Source organism: Aquarana catesbeiana, linkage group LG13 (assembly GCF_042186555.1).
Source record: "Aquarana catesbeiana isolate 2022-GZ linkage group LG13, ASM4218655v1, whole genome shotgun sequence".
Lineage (NCBI taxonomy): Eukaryota > Metazoa > Chordata > Amphibia > Anura > Ranidae > Aquarana > Aquarana catesbeiana.
The window spans coordinates 226840654-226856613 of record NC_133336.1 but is presented as its reverse complement, the minus strand read 5'-3'; the positions used below and the strand labels follow the sequence as shown (position 1 = coordinate 226856613).

The 15960-nt window shown below is 45.4% G+C and overlaps 1 protein-coding gene across 1 annotated transcript in view; it reads left to right on the top strand.

Moving 5' to 3' along the window:
* Positions 1-14842, top strand: part of LOC141116679 (NACHT, LRR and PYD domains-containing protein 12-like) — a 329149-nt gene extending 314307 nt beyond the window's left edge. Inside the window, exon 14 of the mRNA XM_073609070.1 lies at positions 14691-14842. Within this exon, the coding sequence (XP_073465171.1) occupies positions 14691-14775 (85 nt within the window). The 3' untranslated portion in view covers positions 14776-14842. The remainder of the gene's footprint in view (positions 1-14690) is intronic.
* Positions 14843-15960: the final 1118 nt, after the last annotated feature.

The following is a 15960-nucleotide window of genomic DNA, read 5'->3' as shown; positions in this document are numbered from 1 at the left end:
TGCTGCTTGCAGGACTTTTTTAACGTCCTGCCAGTGCAGCGCCCCAGTGTGAAAGCACTCAGGCTCTCACACTGGGACTGCAGGGGAGGCGTTTTTCAGGCACTTTACAGGCACTATTTTTAGCCCAAAAGTGCCTGAAAAACACCTCAGTGTGAAAGGGGTCTAAAGTCCAATAAGGTGGCAAAACAAAAAATGAATAAATAGCAAAAATGCCCAGTAGCAGAATAGAAATCGTGCTAAAAGGGAAGAGGCAGGTAGTGCAGAAGAGAATCAACTTAAATGTAAATCCAGGTCCCATCTGAGGTTTAACCCCTGAGGGACCCTGGTTTGTAACCTAAATATCCACCATGTCTCCCTACCTAGAAGCCATCTGTTCCTATCCCCACTGCTGGGCATAGGAGTCACTCTTTCAATGCCAGTAAACCTAAAGGAGGACAGATCACCAGAATGACATTCTTTAAAGTGATATGAGACATTTGAAATATTCTTTGCATTTGGATTAACAGAATCACAATAATGTTCTCCTATTCTTGTTAGTAAAGCACGTGTGTTACATCCACTATACTGCAGGTTGCAAAAAAAGCAGCAGATTTGATACACCACATACTTGGTTCCACAAAGAATGTATTGCTTAATGTCAAAGCTTTCTCCAGTGATCGCTGAGTTAAAAGATTTAATACAAAGTTTAGCATGGCAGTATCTGCACGTTTTTAGATTGCATGGGTAACAGCCTGGATATGAGAGCCAGGTGGGTTGGTATTTTCTAGATGAAAATAAGCTAGGTGACAGCAAGGAGCCCAAAGTTGGTGCTCGTCTACTGGAAAAACGGCACCCTGATTTTAAAACATTATGGAGACTTTTGTCTGAATAGAGGATGGGGAGATTTTTCTTTATTATATTAACAACTTGATGGTATTCTTGTGTGAAAGTGGTTACAAATGTTGCCAAACAATTGTTCTTCCTAACTGTCCCTATACAAAGATGTTTATTTCTATTGCATTAACTGAAAGTAGATCCTCTCTCCTCTTAACCCTAGCATTAGCCGATCCTCTCTGAACAGCTGATTTGGGGGAGCCCCTTTGTGCTAGTCCTGTAGTTATAGTCTGGCACTCCTCATTAAAAGTCATGTCAGAGGAGCAATTCCTTTGGGCCCGAGTGAATTTTCCAACAGGGATCGCATGGATGGTGTGGGATGGGTGACAACTGGTGTCAAAAAGAGTATTCTTTCCCTGGCATGGCTTTCTGTAAGTGCAGGTGTGTATAGCTTTAGTATCTGGATCCCCACACAGGGAGATATTCAGAAAGTCAATGTTTGGGAATTAAAAAGACACTGAACTGAAGATTGAGTTCATTATCATTAACCACTTGCCGACCGCCTCACGCAGATATACTGCGGCAGAATGGCATGGGAAGGCAAAGTAACGTATGGGTACGTTACTTGCTTAACACGGGTGGGGGGTCCGATCCGAGAGGTGAGGGGGAGGCCATTCATTCGTGGTCACCCCCTCACGATCGCTCCCAGCCAAAGACATTCTTCCTCTGCTGCTGTAATGTAAACAGCGGCAGAGGAAGTGATGTCATCTCTCCTCGAGCCGGTCTTTTTGTTCTGGCGCCAAGTAGAGAAGTCATCAAGTAAGTGCACAAAACACTACACGTACAGTAGAACACTCTAGGCACACATTTCACCCCCCAATCACCTCCCTGTACCCCCTGTCACAGTGACACCAATGGCAGTTTTTTTTTTGCATTGGTGTCAGTTTGTGACAGTTATAAGTGGTAGGGCAGTTAGTGGTAGCTCCCTTTAGGTCTAGGATACCCCCCTAACCCCCCCTAATAAAGGTTAACCCCTTGATCACCCCACTGTCACTAAGCAATCGTTTTTCTGATCGCTGTATTAGTGACACAGGTGACGCTAATTAGGGAGGTAAGTAAATAGGTTCGCCAACAGTGTTTTATAGCGACAGGGACCCCCATATACTACCGAATAAAGGTTTAACCCCCTGATTGCCCCCTAGTTTCACCAGTGATCACCGTATAAGTGTTACAGGTGACGCTGGTTAGTTAGTTTGTTTAATATAGTTTCAGGGCACCCGCCGTTTATTACCTAATAAAGGTTTAACCCCCTAATCGCCCAGCGGTGATATAAGTTAAGTTTTAGGGTCAGAGAAGGTCTCCGTCGCCCCAGGCAGCGTCAGGTTAGTGCCAGTACCGCTAACACCCACGCACGCAGCATACACCTCCCTTAGTGGTATAGTATCTGAACGGATCAATATCTGATCCGATCAGTTCTATACTAGAGTCCCCAGCAGTTTAGGGTCCCCAAAAACAGTGTTAGCGGGATCAGCCCAGATACCTGCTAGCACCTGCGTTTTGCCCCTCGGCCCAGCCCTGCCCAGCCCACCCAAGTGCAGTATCGATTGATCACTGTCGCTTACAAAACACTAAACACATAACTGCAGTGTTCGCAGAGTCAGGCCTGATCCCTGCGATTGCTAACAGTTTTTGTTGGTAGCATTTTGATACAGTCGCTAACAGTCAGGAGCTTTTTTACCCGAGTCTCACTAGTGTACCACTAAATTTAGAGCCCAAAATGGCAAATCGAAGGTACACTAGTGAAGAGGCCTACACGTTTCTGAGCATGACAGATAGTGAAGAGGAAGTCACTCATCTGTCAGATTCAGGCTCAGAATACAATCCTGTAGAGGACAGCGGCTCCATGATAGATAACTCTGATGATGGAGTTGTGGTCCCTGCCAAGGTCAGGCGTACCAGACCCCGAACTTCTTCTTCTTCTGTCCTTGATGTGCAAGAACCGCAGGTCCCTCGTATGGAGCAGACCAGTACTAGCGCTGCTATTCCTTCTGGTGAACTGGCAAGCACCAGCGGCCTAGTACACCCTGGTCGTACATCCAGCACTGCAGTATCACGTGGTGACGTGGCGAGTCCCATAAGTGCAGTTCAAGCTGGCGAGGTGGCAAGCACTAGTAGTGTCCCGCTGCCACCAAGAAGACGAACACAGGCCCGTTGTGCTCATAGTGCCGTTCCTGCTGCATTCGCCAATCCGAATTGGGAACCCACCACTTCTGCAGCACCCGTACTTCCCCCATTCACTGGCCAACCCGGCATTCAGGTGGAAACAGTTGATTTTACGTCACTGGATTTTTATTCGCTGTTTTTCCCCGAAGATCTCTATAGATCTATTGTGGACCAAAGCAATTTGTACGCTGGTCAACACATCGCCACTATTCCCCAGTCCTCCCTTGCCAGAGATTGGAAACCAATTACGGTTTCCGAATTTAGGATCTTTCTGGGCCTTTCCCTCAACATGGGCATAACTAAAAAGAGTGAGTTGTGGTCATATTGGTCCACTGACCAAATTCACCATATGCCCTTGTTCTCTGCCTCCATGACCAGGGCACGATACGAGCAGATTTTGCGGTTCATGCACTTCAACGACAATGAACTCTGTCATCCTCGTGGAGACCCTGAATACGATCGGCTCTACAAAATTCGGCCCCTTGTAAACCACTTCAACCAATGTTTTGCAGACTTGTTTACTCCCCATCAAGTTGTCTGCATTGATGAGTCCCTGATTAAGTTTTCTGGCTGCTTGTCATTCAAACAGTACCTTCCCAGCAAGCGTGCCAGATATGGGGTCAAGATGTATAAGCTCTGTGACAGGGCCACAGGCTATACATATAGTTTTATGGTTTATGAGGGCAAAGATAGTCACATAGAGCCGACAAACTGCCCTGACTACATAGGAAGCGCTGGCAAGATTGTGTGGGACTTGGTGTCACCCTTATTCAGAAAGGGGTACCACTTGTACGTGGACAATTATTACACTTTTTAGTCACTTGTTTGATCATCAGATTGGAGCATGTGGCACCATGTGACCTAATCACCGTGGCTTTCCCCATCGGCTTGTAGATTCCTGTCTTAGGCTGGGGGAGAGAGCCTGCTTCAAGTGTAATAACTTGCTCGCTATGAAGTGGAGGGATAATAAGAATGTTTTCGTTCTTACCTCCCTTCATGCAGACACGACGGTCCAAATTACTACGGCGACTGGTGTTGTGGAGAAACCCCTCTGTGTCCACGAATATAACCAAAATATGGGAGGGGTGGACCTCAACTACCAGTTGTTGGCGCCATACCTAATTGCCCATAAGGCCAGACGCTGGTACAAGAAAGTCTGTTTTATTTATTTCAATTGGCTTTGCTGAACGCTCATGTGCTATACAGAGCTTCGAGACGGACTGGATCCTTCCTTAACCACTTGCCGACCGCCTCACGCCTATATACGTGAGCAGAGCGGCACGGGCAGGCAAAATCACGTACCTGGAACGTGATTGCCTTCCCGCGGGTGGGGGGTCCGATCGGACCCCCCCCGGTGCCAGCTGCGGTCGGCATTTGGCTGGGAGAGTTGAGAGACGAGGGGGAGGCCATCCGATCGTGGCCCCCCCCTCGCGATCGCTCCCAGCCAATGAGAAACATCCCCTGCCTCTGTATAGTACACAGAGGCAGAGGATGTGATGTCATCTCTCCTCGGCTCGGGAGTTTCCGTTCCGGCGCCGAGGGGAGATGACATGTAAGTAAGTGCACAACACAAACACACAGTAGAACATGCCAGGCACACATTACACCCCGATCCCCCCCCCCCCTGTCACAAACTGACACCAAGCAGGTTTTTTTTTTTTTTTTTTTTCTGCTTACTGCATAGTGTCAGTTTGTGACAGTTAGCAGTGGTAGGACAGTTAGTATTACCCCCCTGTAGGTCTAGGGTACCCCCCTAACCCCCCTAATAAAGTTTTAACCCCTTGATCACCCCCTGTCACCAGTGTCACTAAGCGATCATTTTTCTGATCGCTGTATTAGTGTCGCTGGTGACACTAGTTAGTGAGGTAAATATTTAGGTTCGCCGTCAGCGTTTTATAGCGTCAGGGACCCCCATATACTACCTAATAAATGTTTTAACCCCTTGATTGCCCCCTAGTTAACCCTTTCACCACTGATCACCGTATAACCGTTATGGGTGACGCTGGTTAGTTCGTTTATTTTTTATAGTGTCAGGGCACCCGCCGTTTATTACCGAATAAAGGTTTAGCCCCCTAATCGCCCGGCGGTGATATGCGTCGCCCCAGGCAGCGTCAGATTAGCGCCAGTACCGCGAACACCCACGCACGCACCGTACACCTCCCTTAGTGGTATAGTATCTGAACGCATCAATATCTGATCCGATCAGATCTATACTAGCGTCCCCAGCAGTTTAGGGTTCCCAAAAACGCAGTGTTAGCGGGATCAGTCCAGATACCTGCTAGCACCTGCGTTTTGCCCCTCCGCCCAGCCTAGCCCACCCAAGTGCAGTATCGATCGATCACTGTCACTTACAAAACACTAAACGCATAACTGCAGCATTCGCAGAGTCAGGCCTGATCCCTGCGATCGCTAACAGTTTTTTTGGTAGCGTTTTGGTGAACTGGTAAGCACCAGCCCCAGGCAGCGTCAGGTTAGCGCCAGTACCGCTAACCCCCACGCACGCACCGTACACCTCCCTTAGTGGTATAGTATCTGAATGGATCAATATCTGATCCGATCAGATCTATACTAGCGTCCCCAGCAGTTTAGGGTTCCCAAAAACGCAGTGTTAGCGGGATCAGCCCAGATACCTGCTAGCACCTGCGTTTTGCCCCTCCGCCCGGCCCTGCCCAGCCCACCCAAGTGCAGTATCGATCGATCACTGTCACTTACAAAACACTAAACGCATAACTGCAGCGTTCGCAGAGTCAGGCCTGATCCCTGCGATCGCTAATGCCGCGTACACACGGTCGGACTTTTCAGCTACAAAAGTCCGACAGCCTGTCCGACAGCCTGTCCGACATACTTCCGGCGGACTTTCGGCAGACTTGCGGCAGACTTGCGGCGGACTTGTGGCAGACTTTCTAACGAACGGACTTGCCTACACACGACCACACAAAAGTCCGACGGATTCGTACGTGATGACGTACACCAGACTAAAATAAGGAAGTTCATAGCCAGTAGCCAATAGCTGCCCTAGCGTGGGTTTTTGTCCGTCGGACTAGCACACAGACGAGCGGATTTCGGGGTCCGTCGTAGTTACGACGTAAAGATTTGAAGCATGTTTCAAATATAAAGTACGTCGGATTTGAGGCTAAAAAAGTCAGTTGAAAGTCCGGAGAAGCCCACACACGATCGGATTACCAGCCAGCTTTAGTCCGTCAGCGTCCGTTGGACTTTTGTAGACGAAAAGTCCGACCGTGTGTACGCGGCATAACAGTTTTTTTGGTAGCGTTTTGGTGAACTGGCAAGCACCAGCGGCCTAGTACACCCCGGTCATAGTCAAACCAGCACTGCAGTAACACTTGGTGACGTGGCGAGTCCCATAAGTGCAGTTCAAGCTGGTGAGGTGGCAAGCACAAGTAGTGTCCCGCTGCCACCAAAAAGACAAACACAGGCCCGTCGTGCCCATAATGCCCTTCCTGCTGCATTCGCCAATCCTAATTGGGAACCCACCGCTTCTGCAGCGCCCGTACTTCCCCCATTCACATCCCCAACCAAATGCAGTCGGCTGCATGAGAGGCATTTTCTTTATGTCCTCCCGAGTACCCCTACCCAACGAACCCCCCCAAAAAAGATGTCGTGTCTGCAGCAAGCGCGGATATAGACGTGACACCCGCTATTATTGTCCCTCCTGTCCTGACAATCCTGGTCTTTGCATTGGTGAATGTTTTGAACGCTACCATTCACTAGTTGAGTATTAGCGTAGGGTACAGCATTGCGCATACTAGGCACACTTTCACAGGGTCTCCCAAGATGCCATCGCATTTTGAGAGACCCGAACCTGGAACCGGTTACCGTTATAAAAGTTATAAGTTTGCAAAAAAAACACAAACAAAAATAAAAAAAAATAGTTGTTGTTTTATTGTTCTCTCTCTCTCTATTCTCTCTCTATTGTTCTGCTCTTTTTTACTGTATTCTATTCTGCAATGTTTTATTGTTATTATGTTTTATCATGTTTGCTTTTCAGATATGCAATTTTTTATACTTTACCGTTTACTGTGCTTTATTGTTAACCATTTTTTTGTCTTCAGGTACGCCATTCACGACTTTGAGTGGTTATACCAGAATGATGCCTGCAGGTTTAGGTATCATCTTGGTATCATTCTTTTCAGCCAGCGGTCGGCTTTCATGTAAAAGCAATCCTAGCGGCTAATTAGCCTCTAGACTGCTTTTACAAGCAGTGGGAGGGAATGCCCCCCCCCACCGTCTTCCGTGTTTTTCTCTGGCTCTCCTGTCTCAACAGGGAACCTGAGAAAGCAGCTGGTGATTCAGCCAGCTGACCATAGAGCTGATCAGAGACCAGAGTGGCTCCAAACATCTCTATGGCCCAAGAAACTGGAAGCTACGAGCATTTTATGACTTAGATTTCGCCGGATGTAAACAGCGCCATTGGGAAATTGGGAAAGCATTTTATCACACCGATCTTGGTGTGGTCAGATGCTTTGAGGACAGAGGAGAGATCTAGGGTCTAATAGACCCCAATTTTTTCAAAAAAGAGTACCTGTCACTACCTATTGCTATCATAGGGGATATTTACATTCCCTGAGATAACAATAAAAATGATTTAAAAAAAAAATGAAAGGAACAGTTTAAAAATAAGATAAAAAAGCAAAAAAATAATAAAGAAAAAAAAAAAAAAAAAAAAGCACCCCTGTCCCCCCTGCTCTCGCGCTAAGGCGAACGCAAGCGTCGGTCTGGCGTTAAATGTAAACCGCAATTGCACCATGCATGTGAGGTATCACCGCGAAGGTCAGATCGAGGGCAGTATTTTTAGCAGTAGACCTCCTCTGTAAATCTAAAGTGGTAACCTGTAAAGGCTTTTAAAGGCTTTTAAAAATGTATTAATTTTGTTGCCACTGCACGTTTGTGCGCAATTTTAAAGCATGTCATGTTTGGTATCCATGTACTCGGCTTAAGATCATCTTTTTTATTCCATCAAACATTTGGGCAATATAGTGTGTTTTAGTGCATTAAAATTTAAAAAAGTGTGTTTTTACCACAAAAAATGCGTTTGAAAAATCGCTGCGCAAATACCGTGTGAAAAAAAAAAATGAAACACCCACTATTTTAATCTGTAGGGCATTTGCTTTAAAAAAAATATATAATGTTTGGGGGTTCAAAGTAATTTTCTTGCAAAAAAAAATAATTTTTTCACGTAATCAAAAAGTGTCAGAAAGGGTTTTGTCTTCAAGTGGTTAGAAGAGTGGGTGATGTGTGACATAAGCTTCTAAATGTTGTGCATAAAATGCCAGGACAGTTCAACCCCCCCCCCCAAATGACCCCATTTTGGAAAGTAGACACCCCAAGCTATTTGCTGAGAGTCATGTCGAGTCCATGGAATATTTTATATTGTGACACAAGTTGCGGGAAAGAGACAAATTTTTTTTTTTTTTTTTTTTTTGCACAAAGTTGTCACTAAATGATATATTGCTTAAACATGCAATGGGGATATGTGAAATTACACCCCAAAATACATTCTGCTGCTTCTCCTGAGTACGGGGATACCACATGTGTGGGACTTTTTGGGAGCCTAGCCGCGCACGGGACCCCGAAAACCAAGCACCGCCTTCAGGCTTTCTAAGGGCGTAAATTTTTGATTTCACTCTTCACTGCCTATCACAGTTTCGGAGGCCATGGAATGCCCAGGTGGCACAAAACCCCCCCAAATGACCCCATTTTGGAAAGTAGACACCCCAAGCTATTTGCTGAGAGGTATAGTGAGTATTTTGCAGACCTCACTTTTTGTCACAAAGTTTTGAAAATTGAAAAAAGAAAAAAAAATTTTTTTTTTCTGGTCTTTCTTCATTTTCAAAAACAAATGAGAGCTGCAAAATACTCACCATGCCTCTCAGCAAATAGCTTGGGGTGTCTACTTTCCAAAATGGGGTCATTTGGGGGGGGTTTGTGCCATCTTGGCATGGTGCATGAATGCCCATCATTAGAAGTGGGTGGATGAAGGGAGGTATTCTAATAGTGGGCATACCCACCGATCAATCTCTTTTTTTCATGCAGCCCGCAGGCTGCATGAAAAAAAAGTTTACAATATATGCCCAACAAGGGCCAGCAACGTACTGGTATGTTGCTGGACTTTGAGTGGTTATACCAGAATGATGCCTGCAGGTTTAGGCATCATCTTGGTATCATTCTTTTCAGCCAGCGGTCAGCTTTCATGTAAAAGCAATCCTAGCGGCTAATTAGCCTCTAGACTGCTTTTACAAGCAGTGGGAGGGAATGACCCCCCCCCACCATCTTCCATGTTTTTCTCTGGCTCTCCTGCCCCAACAGGGAACCTGAGAATGCAGCCGGTGATTCAGCAAGCTGACCATAGAGCTGATCAGAGACCAGAGTGGCTCCCAACATCTCTATGGCTTAAGAAACCGGAAGCTACGAGCATTTCATGACTTCGATTTTGCCGGATGTAAACAGAGTCATTGGGAAATTGGGAAAGCATTTTATCACACCAATCTTGGTGTGGTCAGATGCTTTGAGGGCAGCGGAGAGATCTAGGGTCTAATAGACCCCATTTTTTTCAAAAAAGAGTACCTGTCACTACCTATTGCTATCATAGTGGATATTTACATTCCCTGAGATAACAATAAAAATGCTTAAAAAAAAATGAAAGGAACAGTTAAAAAATAAGATAAAAAGCAAAAAAAATAATTTAAAAAAATAATAAAAAAAAGCACCCCTGCCCCCCCCTGCTCTCGCGCAAAGGCGAATGCAAGCGTCGGTCTGGCGTCAAATGTAAACAGCACCATGCATGTGAGGTATCACCGCGAAGGTCAGATCAAGGGCAGTAATTTTAGCAGTAGACCTCCTCTGTAAATCTAAAGTGGTAACCTGTAAAGGCTTTTAAAGGCTTGTGTGCAATTTTAAAGCATGTCATGTTTGGTATCCATGTACTCGGCTTAAGATCATCTTTTTTTATTTCATCAAACATTTGGGCAATATAGTGTGTTTTAGTGCATTAAAATTTAAAAAAGTGTGTTTTTCCAGAAAAAATGTGTTTGAAAAATCGCTGCGTAAATACTGTGTAAAAAAAATGAAACACCCACCATTTTAATCTGTAGATCATTTGCTTTAAAAAAATATATAATGTTTGGGGGTTCAAAGTAATTTTCTTGCAAAAAAAATATTTTTTTCATGTAAACAAAAAGTGTCAGAAAGGTCTTCAAGTAGTTAGAAGAGTGGGTGATGTGTGACATAAGCTTCTAAATGTTGTGCATAAAATGCCAGGACAGTTCAAAACCCCCCCAAATGACCCCATTTTGGAAAGTAGACACCCCAAGCTATTTGCTGAGAGGCATGTCGAGTCCATGGAATATTTTATATTGTGACACAAGTTGCGGGAAAAAGACAATTTTTTTTGCACAAAGTTGTCACTAAATGATATATTGCTCAAACATGCCATGGGGATATGTGAAATTACACCCCAAAGTACATTCTGTTGCTTCTCCCGAGTATGGGGATACCACATGTGTGAGACTTTTTGGGAGCCTAGCTGCGTACGAGACCCCGAAAACCAAGCACCGCCTTCAGGCTTTCTAAGGGCGTAAATTTTTGATTTCACTCTTCACTGCCTATCACAGTTTCGGATGCCATTGAATTCCCAGGTGGCACAAAACCCCCCCAAATGACCCTATTTTGGAAAGTAGACACCCCAAGCTATTTGCTGAGAGGTATAGTGAGTATTTTGCAGACCTCACTTTTTGTCACAAAGTTTTGAAAAAAGAAAAAAACATTTTCTTGTCTTTCTTCATTTTCAAAAACAAATGAGAGCTGCAAAATACTCACCATGCCTCTCAGCAAATAGCTTGGGGTGTCTACTTTTCAAAATGGGGTCATTTGGGGGGTTTGTGCTATCTTGGCATTTTATGGCCTTTGAAACTGTGATAGGTAGTGAGGAGTGAATCAAAAATATAAGCCCTTAGAAATCCTGAAGGCGGTGATTGGTTTTCGGGGCCCCGTATGCAGCTAGGCTCCCAAAAAGTCCCACACATGTGGTATCCCCGTACTCAGGAGAAGCAGCAGAATGTATTTTGGGGTGTAATTCCACATATGCCCATGGCATGTTTTGAGCATTATATCATTTAGTGACAACTTTGTGCAAAAAAAATTTAATTTTCCTGCAACTTGTGTCAAAATATAAAATATTCCATGGACTCAACATGCCTCTCAGCAAATAGCTTGGGGTGTCTACTTTCCAAAATGGGGTCATTTGGAGGGGGGTTGTGCCATCTTGGCATTTTATGGTGTTCAAAACTGTGATAGGCAGTGAGGAGTGAAATCAAAAATTTAGGCCCTTAGAAATCCTGAAGGCGGTGATTAGTTTTCGGGGCCCCGTACGTGGCTAGGCTCCCAAAAAGTCCCACACATGTAGTATCTCCATACTCAGTAGAAGCAGCTAAATGTATCTTGGGGTGCAATTCCACATATGCCCATGGCCTGTGTGAGCAATATATCATTTAGTGACAACTTTTTGTAATTTTTATTGGTCATTATTCAATCACTTGGGGCAAAAAAATTAATATTCAATGGGCTCAACATGCCTCTCAGCAATTTCCTTGGGGGTGTCTACTTTCCAAAATGGGGTCACTTGGGGGGGTTTTGTACTGCCCTGCCATTTTAGCACCTCAAGAAATGACATAGGCAGTCATAAACTAAAAGCTGTGTAAATTCCAGAAAATGTACCCTAGTTTGTAGACGCTATAACTTTTGCGCAAACCAATAAATATACACTTATTGACATTTTTTTTACCAAAGACATGTGGCCGAATACATTTTGGCCTAAATGTATGACTAAAATTGAGTTTATTGGATTTTTTTTATAACAAAAAGTAGAAAATATAATTTTTTTTCAAAATTTTTTATAGCGCAAAAAATAAAAAAATCGCTGAGGTGATCAAATACCATCAAAAGAAAGCTCTATTTGTGGGAAGGAAAGGACGCAAATTTCTTTGGGTACAGCATTGCATGACCGCGCAATTAGCAGTTAAAGCGACGCAGTGCCAAATTGTAAAAAGTGCTCTGGTCAGGAAGGGGGTAAATCCTTGGAGTCATCCCAATCCCACACCATCAGCAGATCATCAATGTAGTGACCATGCCTCTAAACTCTCCGGTCACTAAACTCCTCTAAAAGTTTATGTGTGAATGGACACATAGGATAACATGGAGGGGAGATTAGAGGCAGGAAAAAATGCCAGACACCCCTAGGAGCAAAATCATCCAGTGTGCATGAGGCCTGATAGTGAAAACCAGAAACCAGCAGGAAGACCGATATACATCCAAATAGTACAATATGGAAGACTGCAGCACTAGTATATAACATTCAGACAATATAAATGTGAAAATATAACATTAAATGTGAGACTCCTTAACAGAACATTTCTTATAAGTGAATATATAACAATCGTATTGAGACTATTTCACTGATAATTGATAAAAAGAACATATAAAAAGCATATATAAAAAACGCAGAGGCGATCAAATACCACCAAAAGAAATCTCTATTTGTGGGAAAAAAAGTAAAACGTAAAGTTTGTTTGGGTACAACGTTGCACGACCGCGCAATTGTCAGTTAAAACGATGTAGTGCTGAATCTCAAAAAAATGGTCCGGTCATTGAGCAACCAAATCTTCATGGGCTGAAGTGGTTAAGAATCTTCTGTAAAACTGCAGATAATGAATATAAACACATAACACAATTAGTGATTTGTATAGTTATAGTGTAAAAGTGAAACATCATGTGCAATCCAAAATTCTTCAAAAATCAACAACCACCACTAAGGACATTGTGAACTCTTATCAAACATTTACACCTCATAGTTATAAGAGATCTAGCTGCACTTATGGGTGAGCCCTTCATAAAAGACTCCTGGACTGAAGAGTCCCGGTCTGGGAGCAGAGAGATTGAAGTTTCACCCGAGGAAGAAATACTCTGGCTTGAGCCGTGTCTAGGATTAGATCCAGATACTTCAAGTGATGGGTCATACAGCTGACTCCATGGAGGGGCACACCACTTTTTAACAAGCTTTCTCAAATGGTTACAAGGATGGCAGATTGCTTGGGAGGCGCAATGAGCTTGTCAGGATTTTCCCATTCTTCATAAAGGAAGACTGCAACCAGAAGATGCACTGGAAAGGCCTTGGTGGTCTTAGGAGCCTCTAAGGAGCCTAGACTGGGGAGAGCACTGGTGGAGGGGACTGGCTGTCCTCCAAGGTTTAATGTGGTGCTCACCACATCAATAAGGTAACTCACACTGAGGAGCTTTACAGGTGCTATAGGGCCTGTAAAGAGCCTCTCCTTTCACTCCAGTGAGAAAGCCCGAGGGCTCTCACTCTGGAGCGGTGCACTGGGAGGACGCTCAAAAAAGTCCTGCAAGCAGCATCTTTGAGGCGCTGTAGGAGCGGTGTATATGCAATGCTCCTAAAGCACCCCTGCCCTTTTTCGGCAGGGGTTAAAAGCGCCCTGCTAGCGGCCGAAAAGTGCCGCAAAAACATTGGCAAAGTGCCGCTAAAAATAGCGGTGCTTTACCACCAATGCCCTCCTGCCCCAGTGTGAAAGTGTCCTCAGAGTGTTTATGTTGGGAGTAATGGCAGAAGACTGATTCCTCAGGTACAGGTTCATCTCTCATGAGCTTTAGAGACTCGGCATCCAATAGAGTCTAGATAGATGAAAGATGAAAGGCTGCTAATGTTGTGTGCAGATCAAAGATTCTGCAGGGGAAGGTGGGGGAGGAGCTTATGGCCTTTGCTGTCAGAAATCCTCAGTGCTGCATGACTGCATTGAAATCCTTCCTAGATACATCAGAGGAGGAGGACACATGATGGAGATACAAGACATTCAACTATTCTTCTTGGGATTAGATATACTTTACATGACAAAAAGAGGAATATAAAATGGTTCAATGGGAAGCTCATGTACTAAATAATTGTATTAATAGTGGATAATGGACTGAAGCCCCCTATCAAAAATAACCCCCTATGAGAATAAAAGGTGACAGCATTGTCACCCCCCAGCCTTCCATACAACACCCATCCCCCATACCAGTACTGGTACTATGGTAAAGTAGAAGTGCAGTCTGAGGAAGTCCCCTCTAGTCTCCAGCATTGATTGCTGATAATCCTCCACAGAAGATGGAATTGTTGCTGATGGTTATGACATGTAAATCTGACTGATGATTAGATAATAAGAACTACAACATGGACAGTGGATGGACTCTGAGATCTCCAAAGCTGGAATGTACAGAGCAGAGGACAGGAAACAGCTCAAGCTTGTAGAGAGTTCAGATCAGCAAAGTAATAGAATTCCTGCAGACAGAAGGTGACAGGATGGTGTAAGATCATCACACACAGTACAATCTGACCATACAATCTTTGTACAATCAGCTTTATATCTTCCAGAACTTCGTAATATGAGGACCGACCTAAACTATCATATCAGTCTCTATACAATCAGACAGATCCTTACTCTACATACTTGTTGGAAGATTGATTAGAGATTGTACAATCAGATTGTAATGTGTGTGGTGAGTATTAGATATCCTGGAGGATGCTGGGAAATAGTGGAGAGAATTCTGTGAGATCTGATGACTCTTTATATCCTCTCTTCTAGGATTGACTGTGACTCCTTGTCAAGGGAATCAATTAGAGAACTAAAAAAACTGGAAAAGCTCCGACCAGGACTGAAGATTGTGTGATGAGCCCGGAGGAAGAGACTCGGCTACAGCTGTGAATGGAGGAGGGGGGAGGGGACATTGCTGTGAATGGAGGAGGGGGAGGGGACATTGCTGTGAATGGAGGAGGGGGAGGGGACATTGCTGTGAATGGGTGAGGGGACATTGCTGTGAATGGAGGGGGGAGGGGACATTGCTGTGAATGGAGGAGGGGGGAGGGGACATTGCTGTGAATGGAGGAGGGGGAGGGGGCATTGCTGTGAATGGAGGATGGGGAGGGGACATTGCTGTGAATGGGGGAGGGGACATTGCTGTGAATGGAGGGGGGAGGGGACATTGCTGTGAATGAAGGAGGGGGGAGGGGACATTACTGTGAATGGAGGAGGGGGGAGGGGACATTGCTGTGAATGGAGGAGGGGGGAGGGGACATTGCTGTGAATGAAGGAGGGGGAGGGGACATTGCTGTGAATGGAGGAGGGGGAGGGGACTGTTCTGTGAATGGAGGAGGGGGAGGGGAAATTCCTGTGAATGGAGGAGGGGGAGGGGACATTGCTGTGAATGGAGGAGGGGGAGGGGACATTGCTGTGAATGGAGGAGGGGGGAGGGGACTGTTCTGTGAATGGAGGAGGGGTAGGGGAAATTTCTGTGAATGGAGGAGGGGGAGGGGACATTGCTGTGAATGGAGGAGGGGGAGGGGACATTGCTGTGAATGGAGGAGGGGACATTGCTGTGAATGGAGGGGGGAGGGGACATTGCTGTGAATGGAGGAGGGGGGAGGGGACATTACTGTGAATGGAGGAGGGGGGAGGGGACATTGCTGTGAATGGAGGAGGGGACATTGCTGTGAATGGAGGAGGGGACATTGCTGTGAATGGAGGAGGGGGAGGGGACATTGCTGTGAATGGAGGAGGGGGAGGGGACATTGCTGTGAATGGAGGAGGGGACATTGCTGTGAATGGAGGAGGGGACATTGCTGTGAATGGAGGAGGGGGAGGGGACATTGCTGTGAATGGAGGAGGGGACATTGCTGTGAATGGAGGAGGGGGGAGGGGACATTGCTGTGAATGGAGGAGGGGGAGGGGACATTGCTGTGAATGGAGGAGGGGGAGGGGACATTGCTGTGAATGGGGGAGGGGACATTGCTGTGAATGGAGGGGGGAGGGGACATTGCTGTGAATGGAGGAGGGGGAGGGGACATTGCTGTGAATG